At 41.3% G+C, this 19631-nt stretch overlaps 2 protein-coding genes across 2 annotated transcripts; both read right to left on the bottom strand.

Moving 5' to 3' along the window:
* Positions 1–2298: 2298 nt before the first annotated feature.
* Positions 2299–8710, bottom strand: LOC113590511 (protocadherin alpha-C2). The gene is made up of 2 exons (XM_027030674.2): positions 6139–8710; positions 2299–5331 (listed from the first exon to the last, which is right to left on the bottom strand). Exons 1-2 carry the CDS (start codon positions 8545–8547, stop codon positions 5308–5310), a joined length of 2433 nt encoding a protein of 810 aa, XP_026886475.2. The 5' UTR covers positions 8548–8710; the 3' UTR covers positions 2299–5307.
* Positions 8711–9736: 1026 nt separating this feature from the next.
* LOC113590519 (protocadherin-10) lies at positions 9737–13556 on the bottom strand. Its single transcript, XM_027030685.2, has 4 exons — positions 10909–13556; positions 10390–10451; positions 10199–10308; positions 9737–10005 (listed from the first exon to the last, which is right to left on the bottom strand). The coding sequence occupies exons 1-4, from the start codon at positions 13411–13413 to the stop codon at positions 9737–9739; spliced, it is 2946 nt and encodes a 981-aa protein (XP_026886486.2). The 5' UTR covers positions 13414–13556.
* Positions 13557–19631: the final 6075 nt, after the last annotated feature.

Raw genomic sequence — 19631 nt, forward strand, 5'->3', positions numbered from 1 at the left:
GGGCTGGATTGAAAGACAGCATAAAGGCACCAATCATGGCAGCACAGGAATAAGTTCAAGCTCTGAATACAAGATCAATAGAGGCTGGGATCTGGCATGGTGCATTTTCCTGCTGAAAGTGTCCCTCTGCCATAGGATGTTGCTGCAATGAAGGGATGAACTTGGTCAGCCACAATCCTTAGGTAAGCCCTACTGTGCAAATGTCCATCAACAGGTATCAGAGGATCCATGGTGTGCCAAGAAAGTATTCTGCACACCATTACTCCACCTCCACTAGCCTGAACTGTTGACACAGTTGACAGGAAGGGCTGTGTCAAATTCTGACCCTCCCATCAGCATGGTGCAACAGAAACCTGGATTCATCGGCCAAGGTGATGTTTTTTCACTGCTCGTGGATCCAATCTGGATCCCTGAAGTTTTGTTGCCCAGTGGTAGCTCAAGTGGTTAAGGTACTCAACTCGAAAGGTTGCCAGTTCAAGTCCCACCACTGGCAAGTTGCCAGTGAGCAAGGCTCTTAACCTTCAATTGCTCAAGTTGTATTAAATCATAATTTTAAGTCACTTTGGATAAAAGTTACAGCTAAATGCCATAAATGTAAATGTTTCCCTTAGAAAGCAATAGCACTCAAAGTGGTCATCTGCTGTTATAGCCTGTCAATGTTAAAGGATGACAAGCTGTGCTTTTGGACACATTAATTGAAGCAGCATTGTATCTGGCTGCAGTTTACTTAACTGTGCACCACCTGTTTGTCAGAATGATTCTTAATATCCGCCTCTGACCCTTTTCATTGATAAGTTGTTTATGTCTACAGTATCCCTTTTTACTGGATGTTTTTTCCTCAGTCACACCATTCTCGGTATACTCTCAACACCTTTGCATGAGAAAACCCTACAGAGTTGGCAGTTTTTCAAATACTGGCCCTGGCTATTTTAGCACTGATGACCGTGCCTCATTTGAAGTTATGCACATCGCATGATTTTCCCATTCTAATGTCAACTCATGCTGAAACCTATCCATGGAAAATTTGCTCATCTGAGTTTAGGCTGCACTTTGGGGCCATGTGTCTAATTTCCATACAGGGAAGCTCCAATCTTGAAGGAGCAGGTGTCGCCAATAAAATGTTCATTCAGTGTATATCAACAAAACAATTATATCATGGCATGCATGAATAGTTGTTTTGGATTGGCTAAGTAAGTTTTGCAGTAAGTGTATCCATTCACTCACAAATCTAAAATCAAACTACATACCTTGACTGAGACATACACATTTTGCACTACCAATTAGTATTTGCAATTGAAGCTACAAACAATGCTCATTAACTTATTATAGAAACCCAATGTTTTCAAGTGACACCAAGTAAGTAACTTTAGGTTTGGTTTGAAGAAAACAACTAAAGGTTAAAGCTTGACGAAAGGTAATGATAAAATGAGCTCAAATCATAAACTCAGAACATAAACATTCTGCAGTGTGGGTTGTTATAAAAACCCAGTGTACCTCTAAATCACCCTTTTGTACAATATATCATTATTTATCAAAGTAAACTATTTTGTACATAAATAATTTTTTTTTTTCATTAAGATGATTGGGTTGTTTTCAATAAATCTAATGTGGGAAAGTCAATTAAATCAATCGATCCATCAATCAAGCAATCAATCAATCAATAAACCCCATTTGAGATTTACTTATTGCATTTTAGCTCATCTTCAGAGTTTGCTCCATAGTCCCACTTAGTGGTGAAAAACTGTAGTATACATTTACAGAATACATTAACAGTGTTTGTGTGTGTGTGTGTGTGTGTGTGAGAGAGAGAGAGAGAGAGAGAGAGAGAGAGAGAGAGAGAGAGAGAGAGAGAGAGAGAGAGAGAGAGAGATGGGAGGGGTTATGCAGCTATAGTTAGAATATGCTGATGCAGTAAAGAACAGCAGCTGAACTGGGTGCTGCAGTTAGACTCATGTCAAAATTAGTAGGCAGGCTGAAATAGTCTTGCACATAGCATGCAGGAAACCTGTGTGCATGTGGTATGCTCTGTTTGTAAAATATTCCCAACTTGCTGCATGTTTTAATACATGTGGGATGAAAGGGGGGTTAAAAGGTCTGCTATTGTAAATCAGGAGAAAGGGTTGTCATGGCGACTGTTGCTATGGTGATAGTGCTTCAGGCTCAAGACCATAGAATGAAGAATGCATTAGACATTATACAGAACACCATACATTATTATTCTGTAATCAGTGCCAGACACTGAGATTAGATTAAATCAATTATTGAACTCACCACAGCATTTAGGAGCCACACGCAAACCATGGTTTAAATCCTTTATTAATGTTGCTGTATTTACAAGAAAGACATTTAGTAAACAGTGACACTATAATACCAATTCTGTAAAAAGAAAATGTCTTTATCCAATGGCAAGCATCCATCTATACATCCGCTGGTAAACATGTCACTGGGTACTGAATGCAGGCTGCCCTGAATGTCTTAGAGGTGCAGTACGTATGTTGTACATAGAGAAATGAGCCTTACAAATGAAAATGAATACTCGGGTTTGAGAGAACACTGAAATTCAAGCAATGTAACAATGTATTAACAATGTAGAGGATTCCCCTCTAGTGAATTAGGAAAAGCTAAGCATCTGTTAGTCTAAATGGAACATTTTAAATTCGGATGTCATTCCGAGTAGGATCCTTGGGTCACCTACATCTCCTCTGGCTCTCTCTGGCATTAATAATTCTAAGCGTGTCCAGCTGGTGAGCCACATCAGTCCAGCTCCACATGACGCTCCAGACGAAGCGCCACCATTTCTGTGCTTTCTCATAGCATACAGTACAAAAAGGCACACATTTTTCGTTCTTGTCTGTTCTTTTGTTAGTGTACTTTATCCTTCCAAGGACGTGGGTGGCACTCATATGTGAAAGCACAGTGTTGGGGAACAAGGAAGCAAGTGTTCAGAGTAAAAGATAGGTGCTGCTGTGTCCTTGTTCCAGGCTGGTTCCTCTCCTTTCTGTCTAGATTCTGCACACATATCACTACTGAGACAAGTTACCCACATTTCTACTACAGTCTCTCCAACAAGTTCTCATCCTGATTTTCTCCCTGTTTTTGCCTTTTGCACCTGACTGTCACTCTTTCTGCCTCACAACATACTGAAAACAGCTGGCATTTTCAGTATAAAGTTACAAAATTCCTCACAGTTTTAAAGTTCGTGAGATAGAATATTTCAGATGGCAAGATTTGTCAGCTTGGCCAGTGTTGCAGCACTGATACAATTCAGAACATGATTCACTTGACACATAACACTAGAAGCAGCAATATAAATAATACATTTTGTTTTGTTAAGAGACTGACTTTCATATACCATATAAAACAATATAAATTTGTAAAATCTTATTACCCAATACCCAAAAAAACTAAACAGAGTATTTTTCAGTAGAACAGTTCTTTATATAAAAAACAGTCTAATAATTTATAAAGAAACAATGAGTAGCATTTAGCTATTTCTCTAATTCATCATATCTTTTTGGCTCACTCCTGACCACATGACTGATTACATGGGTTGTTACAGGCTAAAAGTTAAAACTTGATTACCAAAAATACATACTCTGAATGAATGAAGTACAGCATTATCTGTAGATGTCATTTTCAAAACAATTAAACATGATAGCAAAGGTTTTGATTTTTTGTATGTACGTGTATAATTTTTTTGCATGTTTATGATGCCTGTTATAATGGGATCTAAATGTGCACATATTTCCTTAAACAAATACAGTGCAACTGAACAGAAATTTCGAAACAGGATGCAATGTATTTTTAATTTGTGTGCAATGTACTCTATGTGCATTTTGCCTTGATAAAAAAAAACAAATATCCTAACAATTTTCCAACAAATTTTCCTAAAACAACCCCAAATTTGGCTAACGGTGTACTTTCAGTTGGATTAAGCAGTGAGGCAGTGCAAAACTATCCACTTAGTTAAAATAGAAGGTGTTTAGAATGATTTGTCCTTACTGTGGACAAATCAAGCCCTCACTCACCAGATTAGGGTCCACACTTACAATGTATAACCAGTCATTTTGGTGCCCTGGCAGAGCTACTCATTGCTTCTTTAACCCCTTGCAGCTACTTACAGCTCTGTGTATGGCTAGATGAGTCATTCCAACACACTCTCCCTACACAGATTTGATGGGCAGTTTCAGTGAGGTGAAAATTCACTGGAAGCAGTGACTTTTATTAAGGTATACTCGATAAAACGGTTTCCCACACAGAGGTTAAGCCTAAAAGTAGACTAAAAAGAAATCCAATAATGATGCAAAACTTGAGCTGCAAATTAGTCTAAGACTAGACTTAACCCAAGTACAGGAAACTGGTTCTTTAAATACTGTATACAGCAGTATGAAATCAGCACTAAAGATTAAGAGTAATAGATCCCTGACAGATGTATGCACCGTGGATATGAATGCAGGTAGTTCATCTATTATGCTGGCAGAGATGAGGAGTAGCGTTAACTCTTAGCTGACCTGAGATATAGTCCAAGCATTTCATCATAAGTACATGCTGAATATTACTTTACCATTTTTGATGTCAGCAGAGAAATAATATGACACTTGCCAATTGATACACTAATCAATGACTGCATATAACTAGTTCATAGTATACAGTATGGTTGTTTTGTTTTCTTTCCAGATCCACATACCATATTTAAGCCATATGCACTGTATTAAAAAATGAGCTGATTACAGACATTTCTGCATGTGTATGCAGCCATAGTGAAACTTCACATATGGCTTAGGTTTAGGAAACTGTGCAGTTCTGATCCAAATTGATATAAATGAATTAGGGCCTAGTTTAGCATTCATAGTTGGCATGCAGAACACACTGAGGTGTATTTGTATTCAGTGGGCTTCGTCAGGAGGGCATGACTGTTACTGTGCCACTCACTGTGTCCATACTGTCCAAAGAGGTGGTGAAACTCAAGGGTTGAGAGTTCCTTGAAAGTTCTGTTTTTCCTCTGCTGAAAATAGTCTCCTCCTCTCCAGGTCAACTCCCCACCCACTCATTCTATATGGGCATTTTACTCAGTTTTATCATATTAAGTCAGTCAGCCATGCAAAGTGATTCTTGATGTCGCTACAGTTTTATAGTCAATTTGGTGGAATTTTCAGCAATGTTTTGTTTTTTTGTTTTTTTTTCCCAGTCGGATGAGACGTTCCAAGGGGGACCAGCTGTGCATAGGAATGGGATTCTCAAGAGTTCCCCAACCTGGCTAAGATGATTGTAGTATCAGAAGAATTGTCTTTAAGGAAGAGATTGAGGTTAAGGTAGATCGCTGCTGGACTCCTGCCAAGCAGAAAACACGTTCGGTTAAAAACAAACCCAGTGCAAATTTCCTGCAGACTTGAATCTCATACAAATCAAACTTACAAACGAGTACATCAGTCTTCTGTTGAAAAGATGTTTCACTGTCAAAGAGCTAAATACATCTGTCACATGCACTATTATAATTGCTTATGCAGTCAAATTAAGCACTCTTATTGGGTTTATTATAGATTATAGATTATAGATCTTATAGATCTTAGTATTAATTTGAGGGTGGGGGGGGGATTAAGACTGGACTGAGTATTTAACTCTGTAAATTTATTACAGCTTTATTTGACTTGGTTAAGAATGAAAACTGCTACTAGAACCTGTGCAATTACAGACAAATGCAGTGTGCTGTTCCATCCAAGGCAATTCTGCAATTTCTATTACTGACAGTAAAATTGTTCCTATTCAAAATGTCACCAAATAAAAATTTTAATAGGTTTGAATGCATGATGTGTATTGGGTTTGTGTGTGTGTTGAGAGAACAGAAGAGCTAGTAACTGGCCCAGGTGGCAGGCAGACTTTAAACCGTCATTATCTGTGCTGCCTGCCCTGTGCATTCTTGCAAAGTTTACTGACATTCCTGTATGTATCAAAATATTCATAACAGTGCTAATGTGTGGCTTATGGAAGCCGGGAAGTAGGGCTATGTGTGTATTTGTACTGTATTATATGCTAGCTTGAGTGTAGGCTTATTTTCTCTCTCTGAGAACGATGCATGAGAAAAGAAAGGGTGCAAAAATGGTGGGTGGGTGGGTAAAAGCATAGGGTTGTATACGCTACCTGTAAAGTGGAAGACCTTGATTCGCTAGTGACAGTAAGAGCACTCCGGGGTATACTGGATACAATAAAGCCACTGCCATTTGGTAGAGGCTGTCGGACCACCACCTTTCCTTTCCTGGTCTCGGCCAAGAACAGACTGTACCAGTAGGCATCGCTTGAGATGAGCGTTGAGTCGGCAACGGTCGAGCTCCTCTGGCTGATGATGCTGTTCCGGCCCTGAGCCACTGCTTTTGCAGGTTTGGTTTTCTGACACTTGAGCACAATAATGACCAAAATTGTGATCAGCAGCAAAAACGACACTGACCCCAGGCCGATCAGCAAGTAAAGATTCAAATCTGTGAACAGGTCATATTCTATGGGCACCTCAGTTGTCTCCGTGAACTGTGTGACCACCTGTTCCACTGTGGAAATCTTAATGGTGACTGTCGCTGAGCGAGGAGGATCCCCGTTGTCCTTGGCAATTACAATAAGGCGTTGCTGTTTGGGATCTCTGTAACTGAACATGCGGGTGGTCCGAATCTCGCCGTTGTACTGGTCCAAACTGAACAGCGTCGTGTCAGTGATTTGTAAGAACTGGTACGTTATGCGGGAGTTCTGCATGGAGTCTGCGTCCAGTGCGATGACTTTGCTGATTAGCGAGCCTTTGTCGGTGGACCGCGGGATGACCTCTTCAATGATGGACCCTTGTGCACGCCACGGAGATACTATTTGAGGGGTGTTGTCGTTTTGGTCAAGAATAATTATGTGTACTGTCACGTTACTGCTGAGTGGGGGGATACCAGAGTCTCTTGCTTCGATGTGAAAGAGAAAGCCTCTCTCCCTTTCATAATCGAACGTGCGTAATGCGTAAAGGTTACCGGTTTCGGGATTTATTGAGAATAACATGGACATGGAGGTGTTAGCAACTTCCCTCTCCATGATAAAATAAACCAGATATTGATTTTCATTCAAATCTGGATCATGAGCCGTGAGAGAACATAGAAGTGCCCCGGGTTCGTTGTTTTCCAATAGGTGGATAGTGTAAAATGACTGAGGAAACACTGGTGCGTTATCGTTGACATCCAGAATTTCCAAACTGATCGTCTCGTTATCAGTCAGTGGGGGAGTTCCTTTGTCGCTAACATGGAATGTTATCTCATACCTAGAGACTTTCTCGCGATCTAACGGCTCTTTAACAATAAGCGAGAAGTAGTCCTCCGAAGACTTGTTGAGCGCGAACGGTAATGACGCAGCATCACGTATGAAGAGATCAACTTTGCCGTTATCTCCAGAGTCCCTGTCGCTAACACTGATTACAGCTATGTGTGTTCCTACGGCGACGTTTTCTTTGATTGAATTTTTAAAAGATTTAATCGTTATATCGGGATAATTGTCATTTAAATCAGCAATAAATACCATTATTTTACATTGCCCGGAAAGCGGGTTTGCTGCATTATCTTTGGCTTCAACATACATATCAAAGCTTTTAATTTCTTCGAAGTCAATGACATCTTTTACCCTGATCTCTCCTGTATTAGGATTTAGTGAGAACTTTTCTTGGGTTTTCTCCGACGTGTATAGCGTATACGAGTATGTTAGTGCGGCGTTTGTGCCTTCGTCCAAGTCTGTTGCGTTGAGCTGCATAACTAGCGTACCTATTGATGCATTTTCAATTAAATCGACCGAGTACACCTGCCGATCAAACTGTGGTGAATTGTCGTTGGTATCCAACACCTGAACTACGACGCTAGCTGTACCTGACCGTGCAGGTGTGCCGCCGTCCACAGCAGTAAGTATAAGGTTATGGACAGCTTGCTTTTCTCTGTCAAGAGTGTCCTTTAGCACCAAGTCCACGTATTTAGTCCCGTCACTTCCAGACTGAATATCTATAGTAAACTCATCACTGTCACTCAAATAATATTTTTTGATGGAGTTCTCCCCAACGTCAGCATCTACAGCATTGGTTAGCGAAAACCTCTCGCCAGGGGTTGCTGATTCTGAAATATCGAGTGTTATGCGTTCTCTTCTAAACTGAGGGGAGTTGTCATTTATGTCCATGATTTCCAGTTCAATATTAAAGATGCGTATTGGATACTCGATAATAACATCCATTTTAAGAAAACAGGATGAGGATGTCTTTGCCGGACACAAATATTCCCTGTCAATCTTCTCCGCTATAAACATTTCCCCCGTCTCTTTGTTAATATCCAGATATTTTTTACTGTGAATATAATCGAGCTTTACCTTGCGTTCCGGGAGACTACGTGCGTCCAGGCCCAAATCTGCAGCTAAATTCGTAACTACTGATCCCTCTGGAATTTCTTCCGGAATGGAATATCTTGTAACGGCTGAAGCGATGCTCCACAGAGAAAAAAGAATAACTGAACAGCGATGCCCTTTCCACGGGAGCACGAAAACGCGTAGATTCATTGCAACGAGAAAATTCTGTGACTTAATACGGAGATTCACGTCCGAACAACTTGTTTTACAACAATGTGACAATTAACATATTAAACATCCTGTAATTTTAGAAACGAACCGACATTATTGTTAGCGGGAGTCTGAGACTTTGCACACGATACGAAGCATAGCAATCTGTCATGGCTTCCTAGAACACACGCCCCCGTGCTGAAGCTAACGGTGCATCAGAGCTGAGACAAGAACAGCTTCCTTTGTAGCGCCCCTGCTCATAACTGGTATGACCAAAAGAGTAAACTGATCACAGATCAACAAGAAAAAATATTCAACGGGCATACCTTTTGGGCTGACTTCCCACAGAGTAGCGACACCGTGCGAATTAAACAATTCTACAGTATTAAAATTATTTAAATGTAATACCTTTAATACCTTCTGACGATGATGCGTGAATGACTACTAGCACTGAAATGTGCGCAATATCACAAAACAACTGTACCAAATACAGTTTCAACGTTGATAATTCACTTTTGTTTTCACTCCAAAACTTTCAGGGAATTTGCTTGCATGGTGGCAGGATATCTGACTCTCATTCACTTCAGAAAGTGCAAGGACATAAGACATATATTTCGAGAAATCGTCTCAGACTTGAGGAATAAATATGTTTTCTTCCAAAAGGAGATTAATATCAAAACAGCATATTTTTTTGCACGATCCCTCCACGTTTTGTGATTGAATGGCTTAAAAAAAACAAAAACAACAACAAAAAAAAACATTATTGTGGTTACTTTTATCAGTTAACATTTTTTTAACATAACTACCCAAATACTCCCCCCCTCCCCCGCCCACCGGACCCTCATGCAAAAGTCATTGTGTTCATTGCTCACGAGGTTAAACTACTGCACATCTTCCATGCTTTGACAGTTTCAGGACCACGGACAGGGTCATGCTATCATGCTATCATGGTTTGAGACCGACAGTATACTAAACCGGGCAACTAGAAATTACAGACTACTTCAAATTGTAACACTTTGTTTAGTGATTACACAGCTATTATGTGTCAAGCTAATGTTATTATTTGGGACATGTCTGATCCCAAACCAATGGTGCAAAGTATGAATGCAAATGCAAAGTGCACAATATACAGTTAAGACGTTCCTGTCACTTTGATTAATGTTTTAAGCCTGAAATTCTGCTGAGTAGTTCATTTGTAAAGGTCATTGGTTGTAACGGTGTCATCATGCTGGTCGTACTTCGATATAAATTTTTTATTCTTTCCAAAAGTAGAGAATGAGTTGTAGACGTCGAGGTCCCCATTGTTCGCTAGCTGTAGTTTGCAGAGCGTGGACGGTGTTCCCGGAATGTGAACATTGTGTTGGTAGTCGGACAAAAGGTGGCTGGTATCCGGATGGCCATACCAAGGTGTCCAAGAAAGATATGGAAAGACACCAACCTGAGTTGAGTCACTGGAATCTGTGTTGACAAAATGGAATTAACAATTGCAATTAATTGCTGGCAGTGACGATAAAAGGCAAAAAAAACTTTGTTGAGATGTTTTACAAGGATGTTTTGTATAAAATGCCCTACTGAAACACAAACCGAAATGTTTACAAAGGTAACTTCCATCTAGTTATGGCAAAATTAATAACTGTCACACTTCATCTACCATTGCTTCTCCATGTCCAGTACTCTGGTACTGCTTCGTAGATACTGGTGTCCACGTTGTCCACTGTCTCTCTGCACAGGACCTTCAGGGTCTCTCCCGTGCTGGCCGGCCTAAGCAGGGAATGAAATGGGGAGCATTGGGTAATGCATGAATGCGTGTATCTGTACACGCCCCACATGTGAGGCAACTACCTCTTATGTGCATATTTCCGTTGAGTCTTCATCAGTGTCCAATCTTTGTTTGCTCGTCTGATCTGTAGAATTGAGCACAAGTACAACTTCATATGTATGAAAGGTATTTAATGGCTATTTTGTTAGCATTTTTTAGTTTGTATAGTTTGTGGTGTGGTTTCAATGTTTAAATCTTCAATCTTATTGTTACAACCCCAGGTGATGTTACAACTTACCCCAGTAGCGGGGCAGGTTGTAACAATGGAACTCCTTGTATTTGGCATCAGTTATTGCATTCTGTCATATAGCAAAGTTGCAGTAGACACATAAGGGTACTTTATGTTAAAATCTGAGAGCAAATATTCTGTGAATTATAAGTGCTGAAACAAAAAGTGTTACAACCATCCCCTACATATAAAACCATTGCTGTCACATAAAAGCTAAACAACACAAGTATTTTTTGTTTAAGAAAAATATAGAAATTATACCCATAGTGTACAAGTAGGTTATTGTGAAAGTTCAGCTATTTTTCACCCTTACCCCGCTCGGAGAAGCTCCAACGTAATTTGTATCAAGAGCTCGGCTACTTGAGCTCCAGGTGAATGAGCCATTGTCCGGTCTCGTAGTATTATTTCTGGTCGTTGTAATTTCCGGGCTACACGGCTTTAGGAACGTGAAGTCGCTTTTAGATGATGCTGGGGTCAAGCACATTTTATAGCAGTATTTCTGCGTGACTTGGGTATTGCCATTCATCTCAACAAAATTTGTGGGTCTTTTGGATCCAGAGGATATATGCACATTTAAATTCGAATTTTTAAACGCTTCTGTGGTGGGCGCCTCATAACGGAAACCGCAGCAGGAGCTAACAGACAAGTTACACCCGTGGAAAAAATGTCTGTCCCTGTATCCTTTTATTGTAACCAGAACAATTATAGCCACCAGAAACGTGAATGCAACAGCGCCCAGAGACACTATTAAATACAGAGTGAGGTTCCCCCAATACTGGGGGCTTAATGAGAGGTCGTCGAAATCAGGCACGGACTTCGGCACGCTGTCAACAACTGACAAGATGATGGAAGTCGTGGCTGAGAGGGGAGGTTGACCGTTGTCCTTGAGCATAATGACCAGCCTGTGCCTTGTGGGATCTTTCTCCACCATTCGTCGAATCGTCCTGATTTCTCCTGTGTAGAGACCAACACTAAACAGACTGGGATCTGTAGCCTGCATGACCTGGTAGAAGAGACGCGAGTTTTGGCCCTCGTCTGCATCCGTGGCAGTAATCTGAGCCACTAGATATCCAACGTCGGCAGATCTAGGAACAGCTTCAGTCGCTACTGTCCCATTCTCTGATAAAGGAGAGATAATAACTGGTGCATTGTCATTTTGATCCAGAATAAAGACGTTCACGGTCACATTTGCGCACAACGATGGAAAGCCAGCGTCCTCAGCCTGGATCACCATGTTAAAGCTTCTAAGCTCTTCGTGGTCGAAAGAACGCAAGGCGTAAATGTTGCCGTTGTCTGAGTTGATGGACATGTATGTAGACACGGGCATTGCTTGTATGACACTTTCCAAAATAGAGTATGACAAATAAGAGTTTTGATCCACATCTGCATCCTGTGCCGTAACAGTAAAAACCGATGCTCCTGGAGCATTATTCTCTGTCAGGTAAACAGTGTACGACGGCTGCTTGAACCAGGGAACGTTGTCATTAATATCATAAACCTGTACCAGTAGAGATTTTTTAGTGAAAAGTGGAGGTGAGCCCATGTCCCTGGCTGTGATAGTAACATTATATTCGGATACCGTCTCTCTGTCTAGAAAATCGTTTGTAACCAAAGTGTAGTGGTTCTTAAACGGAGAATAAAGCTGAAATGGTACATGATGTGGAATTTCGCAGTGCACGTTTCCGTTTTCTCCCGAATCCGGATCCATCACGCTGATGACGGCTATTACTGTGCCGGGGGGTGCATCCTCTCGGACCGGTGTTGAAACGGAGGTGAGAATTACCTCCGGAAGATTGTCGTTCACGTCTACGACACTAACTAGAACTCTGCAGTGTACTGCCACTGCAGACGGTCCTTTATCCTTCGCTTGTACATATATTTCATGCATTCTTGCCTTTTCGTAATCCACGAGTCCTTTCACCTTGATCTCTCCGGTAAGTGAATCAACCGTAAATAGTTCGCGCACTTTCATGGGAGCGTGCCCACTGAAAGTGTATGCAATCTCTCCGTTTGATCCTTCATCCAGATCTGACGCATTCAGTTTTATTACCACCGTACCTTCCGGTACGTTCTCTACAAGCCTCACCTTATAGAAGTTCTGGTCGAAAACAGGTGCGTTGTCATTTGCATCAAGAACCACTATGTTTATCTGGGTAGTACTGGATCTCTCTGGCAAGCCTCCGTCCACCGCGGTAAGAACCATTTGATGGGTCTTCTGCTGCTCTCTGTCCAGGGGGCTCTCCAAAATGAGTTCCGCAAACTTACTACCATCGCTACGAGTTTGTATGTCCAAGACGAAATGTTCGTTTACGCTTAGTAGATATGAGCGGAGAGAGTTATCACCAACATCCAGGTCCTGCGCACTTTCAAGTGAGAAACGTGACCCGGGAATCGCAGACTCGGAAATATCCAGGTTAAATTCACCCCATGGAAAACTTGGAGAGTTGTCGTTCACATCCAAAATTTCGACCTCCACTATATACAACTCCAATGGATTTTCGATAACAACTTGGAGATGGAAAGAACAATATGGACTTTGCTCACATAGTTGCTCTCGATCGATTCTGTCATTCACAAATAAAACGCCGTTCTCTAAATTCACCTCTAAATATTGTTTCTTTGAAGCCGAAACAGTGCGAAACCTACGGGTAGAGAGTTTGTTGGCGTCTAAACCAAGGTCCTCGGCTATGTTGCCGACAAAAGCCCCGTGTTCCAGTTCCTCGTGGACGGTGTAGCGCAGCTGCGGCAGCACTGAATCCAGCAGGGAGAGGACCAAAGCTAGGAAGAAAATCCGCCACGTCCATATCCACAGCTCCATGTTAGCAAAAATTCTCGAATAATAACTGCCTTTCAATAACTGTATTCCCTGCAAGTACTAACGAAATTTCATAATTGTGTTATACATCCAGGGTATTGTCGGATAAAATAGTTTTTAAAGTTTTTTAATTCGCAGAGAGTGACTAGCTTTGAGAGAGATCACTCAGAAAAACACGTCACGGTTTTGAAGCTTCAAAATGTGGGCTTTAACTCCAGGACCAGCGCGAACGAGAGACAGAAACAGATGGAGGGGTTGTGGGTGGAAGGCTAGCTCCAGAGAGAGAGAGAGAGAGAGAGAGAGAGAGAGAGAGAGAGAGAGAGAGAGAGAGATAGAGATAGATAGATAGATAGATAGAGAGAGAGAGAGAGAGAGAGAGAGAGAGAGAGAGAGAGAGAGAGAGAGAGAGAGAGAGAGAGAATATATGAATGAATGTTTTTTTTTTTCCTTTGAGTGTTAAGATAACTCTAACTTGTTCTTTTTAAAATTCATATGAAATAGGCCTACAAACAGAATAATCCTGTTAGCCAGGAAAATAATTTTAGCCTCTGGCAGAAATCGAACTATTTTTTAGCAGTAGATTGGCAGCATAGGGTCGGAATGTCAGGGTTGGGCTCTGGGTCAGTTTTAATGCTCTGACTATCAAATAGTCTCGACAATATCACTTTTCCTTCTCCGAAAAGAGTAAAAAGTCAGCAGTGTGCGCAGTCTACCCGCGGAAAGAAAGCACAGCAGATGGAGAGTTTTCTGGGTTCATGCTCTTTTAATTAACGCAGTGAGGATTAACCAGCCACGAGCCGGGATCATTAGGGAACAGTGGAATTAAAATGTTTTGAGTGGAATAATCCCACCGCTCGCGATGGAATGAACAGCAAAATACTGTGTCTGAGAACATTTAGCCGATTTTCTATCACTTTAAGTGCATTCGTAGCATTATGCCAAATCGAAAATGACCCACCTTAAATCTGATGACGGAGACAAACAACTGGTAAAACAAAAGCGTGCCTATACACGCAATGACCTCTTTACTTTCTGCCCTCTTTTTCTGATGTTTTAGACTATATAGTTTTAGATATTTATAGCTCTAAAGCTAGAAGGTAGCCTAATCTTGTATAAATTATGATCTTATTTAGTTTTTAAAAATCCTATTTATTGCTTAAAACACCAAACGATGCAGCAGAAATATGAGAATATGCAGAAGTTCTAAAACATCTCTCGAGAACTTATACACATGTAGATAAATCACATATCTTATTCCTATCGTACTGCACTGTGACACTCATAAGCCCCTATATTTTCAGGACTGCTTCAAAACTAAAATCATCAAATTTACGAAACCTGTTAAAATAAATCAGACCATATTTTTTGGATTATTCCTGCACAACTGAGCTTCACTGTGATTCGCCAGGTATATTGGTGCATTGAAATGATAATTTTAGTAGGTCTCTTGGTAGCCTTATATTAGCATGAACAACATGGCATCAATGTTTAAATCGAACTCTAAATTAGTGAACAAGCCACGTTGCGTATAATCTACATGTCATGCAGTGATGTTTATAAACAGCAACGGGAACTAATAGTTATGCACAGTAATTCCTGAAATCAAATATGCATACTGGTGATAATGAAAATCGTTTTCCATGGCACGGGCTACAAGCGGATGTGGTATACAGCGGCATATTTGGTGGGAGAAGTCTGTGTATAGGTCTCCGCTAATTGTACCTTCCTCTTCCGCCACGTGGTGGAGGCAAAGACTTCGGCTCTACTAGTTAATTATGCCTCCCTTCGCTGTCGTCGCAAATCAAAAGAACAGAGTCTACCACATTCACACATCTAACTCTCTCTCTCTCTTTCTCTGTCTCTCTCAGACTGCAGAGATTGGCCAGGGTGCCACAGGCGGAGAATGTTAAGAATGCCGGAGGAATGTGGGCACTGCCCTCGCCTCACACATGCACGCATGCACACGCGCACTGATGCATGAACATAGAGACCATGAACTCTCCCTCCCTCACACACACACACACACACACACACACACACACACTGTGCCATAATATAGCCTTATCTGTGACAGATATCTCATAAAATCAACAATACCCAGCACTGGAATATTTTTTTTTTGTTGTTGTTTTTTTAGTTATTTATAATTTATTTTTGTATTTTTACTGTATATCAAGCAGCAGAATATATGGCATGTATCTCCTCAGTCATACACTTCTGTAAGGTTATGTAAACACACCACTTCCAGAGTGGTGGAATAATAACAGGGGGTCCAGCGTAATGTGTAACAGATAAGAAAATGTAGTTAGGGCAGAAGGGAAAGGGAAGAAGACAATGTAAGTCAAATCTGCAACACCTGCTCGTCAGCTGTATCAACTCAAGGATTCCCACAGAAGTGAGACAGATATTTAGGGAGAGGTAGAGAAGGCTGGTACTGCCCACCAGAGCTTTGTCCTTCCTGCAGACGCAGAAATCAGGATGTTTCAAAGTACCATGGATGCTCATTATCCTTTTCAGAGATTCCACGTTTATCCAATTACCAGCCAAAATTGTCTGAGAAATAAAAAAGGTCAATGGATTTCATGGTGAGACTGCTATATCAATGACATATTTTAATTCCTGTTTTGTCACAGATTTCTGAAAGCAGCCAAATGAGGACAATGCTGTTACTGTTAAAGTTTTAGTTTCATATGAACTAAAAGCAGCTGAGATACCCTGCAAATTCCAGACAAACGCACAAATTAAGGGAGTAATGAGTAAATTAATTGCGTCTCTATCACAGATACAGATCAATTATGTGAGAGGCATAGTGTGGTTTATGCAGATGCCCCTCATTTGTGATTATGATACTTTTGATGACAGTAAACCGACAATTGCCAGAAGCAGCCATGGTCTGTGAAATGTGATGTGACCAAACATGTATCCAAATATGGTAGTGTCCCTCTTCTTTCTACATAATTTCAGTTTAGAAGATTATGAGACCACAGAACCACACGTGAACTAAAATAGAAGTAAACACTGGATTACTGAATTCAGACTCTATTTTTATGTTGATTTTCCACAGCAAGGTTCACTGCAAGCAAAGCAGACCATGACAATAAAGTCCAGAATACAACAGCAGGCTAATGCATGCTGGTGCGTCGCGTCTGACCTTGACAGGGTTCTGTGTGTGCGTGTGTGTGTGTGTGTGTGTGTGTGTGTGTAGTGTCTGTGTGTGTGTTTGTGTGTGTTTGTGTGTGCATGTGCTTGTGTTTGTGCATAAGTGTGCGGAGTGTTAAGGGGAATCTACTTTAAACAAATGCACTTTTTTTCATTGTTTTGGGCAATGCTGTTTTTATCTTCTCTATAATATAAATCTTTATTTAACTGAACCTTTCTATAGTGGCATACTTATTTAAGATACCTTTTGCACTAACTCAGTGAACACAAGTTGCTTTCTCCATCCCAGGTGTCTGCATTGTGTGTTGTTTTGTAATCAGTTGTCAGAAAACATCAGCACATTCTTCTTTGATCATTTAAACAGGCCATGTCATGTATAGTACAGGAGTGTGGTTAGTTTCCATTTCTCTGTTCTTTTTTTTGGGGGGGGGGGGGGGGGGGGGGTTCTTCTCTTGTTTTTCCATGTTTTATGGAAACCCAGATGTGCCTTACAGCAAATAACTCTCAAAACTGGCTTGTTCTTTGCATTCCATGTAAACTCAAAGGTTTTAGACTTTATGCTTCAGTTTTCATTCCTTAGTAAAATATTCTTTTGGCTTGTTTCCTGGTTCAAAATACAGTAGATAATATTTTTATTAATACTCCTGTCTGCCAGTATGCTGTGCAAGAGATCAAGTTTTCTGACACATTGCAGAGACTCATTAAATTATGAGACTGCTGAACAATTGATTAATCATGCTAAAACAGAACTGTACAGTGATTCTCCTTATGAATTGTGTGTGTGTGTGTGTGTGTGTGCGTGTGTGTGTGTGGTGTGTGTGTGTGTGTGTGTGTGTGTGTGTGTATGTGTGTGTGTGCATGTGTGTGTGTGCGTGTGTGCGTGTGTGCGTGTGTGTGTGTGTGTGTGTGTGTGTGTGTGTGTGTGTGCGTGTGTGTGTGTGTGTGTGTGTGTGTGTGTGTGTGTGTGTGTATGTGTGTGTGTGTATACATACATATGTGCCAGTAGTCCTCAGGCCAATTGTAGTAAGTAACAAATTGAAGATGACTGACAGCTTGTCGGCAGGGCAGGCAGCTGTGGGACTGGGGTGGTTTGTGGACGAGTCTGTCTGAATGTAAAACACTTTTTCCACAAAGGAACTGTACTGACTATTAGCCATTCTTAAGTAGAACCATTCTTTTCCACATTTGCTATTAAAAACAAAACTTAGCACTTAGTTTCCTTGCTAATGCATAGTTTTGCACTACTATATGCCAAACACATTTACATATGCACACATAGGAGCACACACACAAACACACACACACACACACACACACACACACACACACACACACACACACTTGCAGGACATCTTCCTAACATGGAAGATGCTCCAGAAGAACCACTATAATGCTGAAAACCTGTGAAGCGTAAATGGATTCTCTGGCAAGCCCAAAGCCCTGGCAGGAGTGTAGCCCATCCACCGAGACCCACACTCAAAGAGCGCCTCCCTACCACAAAGCACACACACTCGAGAGACTGGCTGCAACTACACAATGCCTAAAACATACAATACCACTCTGTAATGACAACGGCCAAAAAAAAAAGAGACAGAGAATATCCATTTATGTAACTTTGAGCTAGCTGGCTGTGGTAACATATGCTCAGAGCACAGAGAGGAGGCCTGTGGTTATAACCCAGCCAGCACAGAGCAGAAGGGTGTGAGTTGGGGGGACAGTGTGGAGGTGGGGGTGATGACAGCTCATAATGTTCTACATTGCAAATGCAGTGTGGGGAAGTTAACAAATACAAGCTTACAAGCCATAGAATGAGGCAGGATTTGGGAGATTATGGGTAAAGTATGCACAGAGGTGGAACTGTGAAAACCAGAATGGTGAAGTCTGAAACACCACAGGGGACCCTACATGGCATGAAAGCAAATGTTATGCTACAGGACTGTTAATAAGACATGCATTACTACACTAAGTCATATAAAAAAAATCAGCTTTCAGTTCCTCGTTTTCCCTCATATCAAAGCTCTGCTTGTTTAAAGTGTTTTTTTTTTGTCCACACATTAATAGTGAAGACATTTTTTTCCTGCATACTGATTCTTCTTACCAGCTTAAATAAACCTAATACAGAGCTGCTCCACTTACTGACAGTGACCTGCATCCTGTCCGTCTCCGTCCCCTCCCAGCTCCCCTTCCCATTATTCAGTGACTCACTCCCCTTCTCCATCCCTCTTCCTTACTTGGGTCTTTTTTTTTCACACTTCAGCCCCCTTTTACACCTTTTTTTCTCCTCCTCTACCAAGTTCAGATCTTTTGCTACATACACTCCACCCCCACTGCCGCCCCACCCACTCTTCCTAATCTATTCCAGAAGACTGGCTACCATGGAAAAGACAAAACAAGTGGACATGCATCTCAGCAAGGCCAAAAGCGAAGTAACACAGAGAGGGAAAATATGGAAGTTGGTGGGGGTGGGGGGGGGTGCAGACAGGAGGGGAAAAAAGAGACAGAGAAAGTGTTTATTCAAAGTCAGAGTTGCCTCCTTTGTTGTGGTAGGGACCTGCCTTATATTAGAAGCCTGAGCTCCCTTCAAAGTCTGGAAAGAGGGGAGATGAGCCAAGAGGAAGAGAGCAAGCGAGACAGAGAGAGACAAACAGAAGGGGGAGACACTCCTATTTTGTCTGAAACCGTTAAAGTTGGACGGGTCCTGGTGAGAAACGGTTGGAGAAAAATGAGCTTGGAATACTTTAGACGTGAAAGGCAAGAACCAGTCCATTGAGAGAATAGGTAAAGTATGCACCAAACAGAGCACATTCCACATACACGCCATTCAGCCATGTTCACTGCAGGCCTCAGTACAGCAACTGAATTACATATATGGTGAAAATGTAGCTCAAGGCATAGCTCTATCGAAAATAAAACAAGTGGAGCTTAGAGATGGTGAAAACATCTCATGAGGCACTAAGAGGACTGTGAGACAGAGTGTCTAAAATATTTCTCTCTCTCTCTCTCTCTCTCTCTCTCTCTCGCTCGCTCTCTCTCAGATCTTATTTCAACATTTCTGCATTTCA

This window comes from Electrophorus electricus, chromosome 17 (genome assembly GCF_013358815.1).
Source record: "Electrophorus electricus isolate fEleEle1 chromosome 17, fEleEle1.pri, whole genome shotgun sequence".
In the NCBI taxonomy this organism is placed as follows: domain Eukaryota; kingdom Metazoa; phylum Chordata; class Actinopteri; order Gymnotiformes; family Gymnotidae; genus Electrophorus; species Electrophorus electricus.